The following is a 5,167-nucleotide window of genomic DNA, read 5'->3' as shown; positions in this document are numbered from 1 at the left end:
TTTTTAAATGTGTATTTTATTTCTGAGAAGACCAAATATTTATATTAATTAATTAATTACTACAGATTTTGGATCTGTCCCTGTAAATCCAGCTTGAAGTAAATTATTCAAGCCCACGTGAAGGAAAGTTGCTATTACTTTCCATAAAGTAGTAGCGACCTTGCTGTTATTGTTTGTTTACCTTCTTAACAACAGATGAAGTTTTTAAACCGCTGATTGCTGCTGCTCATCATGATGGCCGCTTCCAACTTAACATCTCATCAGAGGAGCTTAAGGTGAGTCGTTTTCTGCCAAAAGTGGTGGAAATTAAGTATCTTGGCTACTTGTTCTCTAACAAGTCCCATTTAGTAGATAAGTCAATATGTTGGGTCTTAATCTGCAGCGATGTGAGCACAAAGCTGGCCTTCTTTGTTTCTAAAACAAGCTCCCAGTGGTAGTCTGTCAGAATAAAAGGATTATGGACGCAGTGTTTGGAAAAACCTAGTGTCATCTGTATGTATGAACATCTGCCACTTGGGCTGTTCTGTTTTTGGACTAAATGATCTGCAACCTGCAGCTCCAAAGACACTTTTGGCTCTTTATAATTATAACCAACAATGAGAAAAACCTAAGAGTTTATTTTTTATTATTTGTAAAGATAAAAGAAAGGCTAGTTCAAGTATTTATTTGTGTTTGTTCATGCTATGTTCAAATGAAATCTTCAAAACAAAATGCCACCGATCATAAATGTAAAATTTTGTCAGTCAGCTTTATTTACTTTATCAGAAGCAAGTTGCACCAAAGTGCTTCACAGCAAGATTAATAAAATAACACAGAGGAGTAGATAAAACACACAAACAAGACATAAGAATAGACATAATAAACAATTCAGATAGATTAGTAATAAAAAAAAATATGCCAAAAATAAGAACTGAACTAAATATCAGGCCTTATTTAATTCAATAAAAGCTTTTATAATTTTGTTAACAAATAATTGAAATGTGTACATAAATTTAATTTATTCATTAGATGTTCATAAAACTTGTAAATGTCACGCAATAAGACTGAGGCCCAAAGTTTCTATTTGGATGTCAACATCAATCAGAGTCCCAACTAAAACTGCTGCCCAATTTTTGTTTGTTTGTTTCAGACACTTTTTGAGACAAATCTCTCCAGCATCAAGCCTGAATATGTTGAAAAGGTAATAATAATAAAAAAAACATTTCCCTCGTTCCGTTTTGTTCATTTATTTCCAAATACGAGATGCTGCTTTGTGTCTGGCTGCTCAGTGCTTGTTGGGATCAGCCTCCCCTGAGCTGCGAGCGTGGAGCTCCTCCGTTCCCACTCTGAACACATCCACCGTGGGAACGTCAGTCTGGGCTCAGGCCACCGGAGAGCTCTACTGTGGGAGTCGAAGCAAACCAACGCTGTCCTTTCAAACGGTACATCGAGGCATTCTTCACCGAGTTTTGAAATGTTACTATGAAAAGATAATGACTTGAGCTCTTGTGCCACCTGGAGGCTCCTTTATCAGCACAGAAATATAGAAAGGGTTTAGAAAACAGTTTGTGTGAAAGTATAAGCAACGTGAACGAAGCTCTTCAGTTCAAATTTTGTACATTTTCAGGAAGGAAGGAAACGATAAATAGTAACACAGATTTAGGTCTGCAAAGAAAAGAGAGTGCACCTTCTTTTAGCTGTAAGTTTCTGTTTTCAGTCTTTAAAGTTTCTAACGGCATTTAAACCTAGCCAATACATTTCATTGTTTTAAAACGAAACTGTAGCCAAAGCGGAGAAGCTGTGTGTAGAAAAACAATGCATACTCTTGCTCTGTGGAATTCATTAAGAAAATAGCATCTAGTTAGTTTTACTCATTATTACATTGTAACTAATATTTGTTCGTTCCTGTATTTACAGAACATTGCCGTAGACGTCACAGCTTCCTATGCAGACAAGAAACTTTTTCTCCATGGTAAACCACGACAGTAAGAGACTTTCTATAAATACAAAGAAAAAACATACTAAGCTAAATTTGCCGCAACTTCCCCTGCCTCAATGAAATACAGCCTGAGCTGATGGAGACGATTGTTGCAAGAACAAAGCGTTAAGTATTTGTTCTTAGTACTTAGAACTGGAAGACTTCAGACTAAAGTTCAAGGTCAGACACTTAAATGATGATATTATTATTATTATTATTATTATTATTATTATTATTATTATTATTTGCATAAGTAGGCTTAGCTATACATTTTTAGGATAAGACAAAAATACGTTCTTCTAGTGTCAGAACAGACGCTCCAGTTTTTGTCTTATAGCCGTAGATATAAATGTTTCATTGTTGCTGTTCTCTATCTGATGGAGATTAATACCACTCTGAGTAATTTTGAAGTCGTATTTCAAAAATAATTTTACCATGCAAGACAAATTGTTCTCTTTGCCATGTTTTATTTAAGGAATAAGTAATCTTAGTCATTTGTCAAGATACTCTTCATTTGGGGTTTAAAAAGATCATTGTAAATCTACAAGTTAAAAGAAAAACAAAACGCATACTAATAACATTTTAGTCAGTGTGTGTACAGATTCTGTCGCTTGTTTGTGATGGAAATGATAATTACAGGATCTCTGTCATCCGAGCTGAGCTGCCCCAGCAGAATACACTGGTGAGTATTTTATTTTATCATCTGTTTTAAGCTAAACATTTATTTTTATTGTAAAATACTTTAGCAGATGAGCCTCATCCCACATGTGAGGAAAAAAAAAACACAACAGAAATGCACTGGTGATAATAATAATGGAAAGTGTTGTTTTTGTGCCAAAAACATATGAAAATATCACATGTTGCAACACTATTTTTGTTGCACAATGGAAAATACAACTGGAGTCATATGTTGCTACACAGGGTTGCCTGATGGGCCTGATGTGGGCTTCACATACAGAGTCTGAAGTGGACACTAGACTGGATGCAAATGTTATCACACACTGGGCAATCAAAACATTTCAAAACCGTAAAATCAATTTGCAAACCATGAGCTTTCCATTGCTTTTGCATGCTATGTTCTTTTTTCCTGCATTCATCTCTCAGTTTTTATTCAGTCTTGCCTTGCTAAAGTTGAATTGGTTTTCACAGACACGAAAGCAGAGAACGCTTACATGTTTTATCGGAGTTCTTCACTGACTAATCGTTCTGTTTCCAGATAAACGACGAAGCTCAAGTTGAGTTTATAAGGGAAGCTGTGGAGAAAATAGGCGTCCCTAAAGTCCTGTCGGGTACGAAACGGAGCCACTAAATAAAATAAACACAATCTTCCAAATGCTAACCTTACTCCTAATCAATGAGGCAGCTTTTTGGTTAACATGAACTTTTTCAGCATTTTATATTTTTTTATTTTTATTTTTTATTTATGAACACTTATGACTTTAAATAAATCATTCTTAACATTTTCTACTTTACTTTAATCTAATCCCTAATGGTGAAAAAGTTTCTGCCCCATATATGTAATTATTTATCCATATAGTGGCTCCATAAAATCCTTGCTGCATCTGTAACAGGAGCTGAGAAATGTGTTGTGTTTTCCAGTTTTGGAGGTGGAGATAACCAGGTTGATGGACAAACAGGGGGCAAACTTGTTTGATATCATTGACCCTGAGGTGCTTCATCAGGAAGTAAGATATGTGTTTTACTCTTCTTTTTTTGTGTGTGTCTGTATTAATGTTCAATATCTGCACTGTGATCTTTCCTCTCTCGTCCTGTAGGGATATATTGTGACTCGGATGGATTTCGGTTTCCCTCATCATCTTCTTGTGGATTTCCTCAAGAGGACGCTGCAGTAACTGTGCTGCTTGAAGAGCCTGTCTTCCTATAGGAAGACGTGTCTCTCGAAAATCTCTCTTAAGCAACACTGTTTACCTTAAATTTAGAAAGAAAATAAGAAAAAAAAATATTCATTTCCTTTGGTTTTTTTGTTATTGTAGAAATAAACAAAACACACATTTGAAGTTGTTGACGTTACTGACCTCATCTGGAAAACTTTTCCCACATCCAGGAAGACCCACTGGACATTTCTTTAGTTTTGTGTTTGTGTTTACCTTTTGGTTTTGTATGTATTAAAATAAATACCCAGACAATTGCTTTTGTTTTTGTGCTTCTTTCTTCTGTAAACATACTACTGAGTTCTGCACAAATCTAAATTCTGGGTGAAAACATTTCTTTCTTCTGTTCAGGAATGCCTAAGATAGAACGTGAATTGAATGTAAGGCACATAATTTCACCCATGATCACCTCCTTTACTTTTAAAATACATTATAAAAAATGATTTATTTCAGTTATACTTATTCAATGTTAATTTCCTACCTCTGCTCCTTCCTTGCTTATTTTTATTTATTTTATTTTTTTTGGTTGCTATAATGCTCTAATGCCACCAGGTGGCGACAGCTGAGCACTATAGCTGCCATTTTCTCTTTCAGCTACACAAAGCACGTTTACGTTTTCACAAGGATTTTTCTTAAAATTGAACTTATTAGCCACAGTGAGTTGTACTTTCTATGACACTTTTGTTTCCTATCTTGGGAGAGCGTAAATATCTGTTTAAAATAGTTTTTTTTTGTTTGTTTTTTTGTTTTTCCCCACTTGCTGTTAAATATAAATTAGATCTTTCATCAGGCTAATTGAGCCAGTAGATGATAAAACCACATAACGTCTGTGTTATTACTGATGTGGGATTTTTACATCATTTGTTGGTAAGAAGGCTAACAGTGGGCGATGGAAAGGGTCTCTGCTGTTTCTTGTGTGGCATACTCCAGAATGTTTTGCCAGATATTTCTGCTTTATGTTGGGGAAAAAATACAGATTAACGGCTTTATAGAGGCTTTTTTTTTCTCTGTTGATGCTGACATTGATGGATTTATTTGATTTAAATTTTATATGAGATGATTTATTAATCTTCCTATCAATCAGAATCCTGAAAATACATTTCAGAAGAAAATGGGGGAGAAAAAATAAAGAAGTTGCAATATTTGCAAAGCTGTTCTCCGCCCAAACCGAATCACTTCCACTTTACATATCCATGGTAATTGAATTTATTTATTTTTTCCAGCGCACAGCAGCCTACTCTTCTCTGTGACTGTCTGGATGCGGATGGTGTGACCGTTTCATCTGATTGGCTGTCACTGCAGAATCGGATGTAAACAA

The 5,167-nt window shown here is 35.2% G+C and overlaps 1 protein-coding gene across 2 annotated transcripts in view; it reads left to right on the top strand.

Moving 5' to 3' along the window:
• Positions 1-4,104, top strand: part of cetp (cholesteryl ester transfer protein, plasma) — a 12,650-nt gene extending 8,546 nt beyond the window's left edge. Inside the window, exons 11-18 of one of the 2 annotated variants that reach the window (XM_015058313.1) lie at positions 196-275; positions 1,130-1,180; positions 1,269-1,421; positions 1,897-1,964; positions 2,597-2,639; positions 3,174-3,246; positions 3,557-3,642; positions 3,733-4,104. In XM_015058313.1, coding sequence (XP_014913799.1) covers positions 196-275; positions 1,130-1,180; positions 1,269-1,421; positions 1,897-1,964; positions 2,597-2,639; positions 3,174-3,246; positions 3,557-3,642; positions 3,733-3,810 — 632 coding nt within the window. In that variant the 3' untranslated portion in view covers positions 3,811-4,104. The other variant, XM_015058312.1, reaches the window with a different exon arrangement.
• The last annotated feature ends 1,063 nt before the right edge of the window (positions 4,105-5,167 follow it).

Source organism: Poecilia latipinna, unplaced genomic scaffold (genome assembly GCF_001443285.1).
Source record: "Poecilia latipinna isolate Pla-1442-1.1 unplaced genomic scaffold, P_latipinna-1.0 Scaffold1531, whole genome shotgun sequence".
NCBI classification, from domain to species: domain Eukaryota; kingdom Metazoa; phylum Chordata; class Actinopteri; order Cyprinodontiformes; family Poeciliidae; genus Poecilia; species Poecilia latipinna.
The sequence above is the reverse complement of the archived record's forward strand: the minus strand, read 5'-3'. Positions and strand labels throughout refer to the sequence as shown.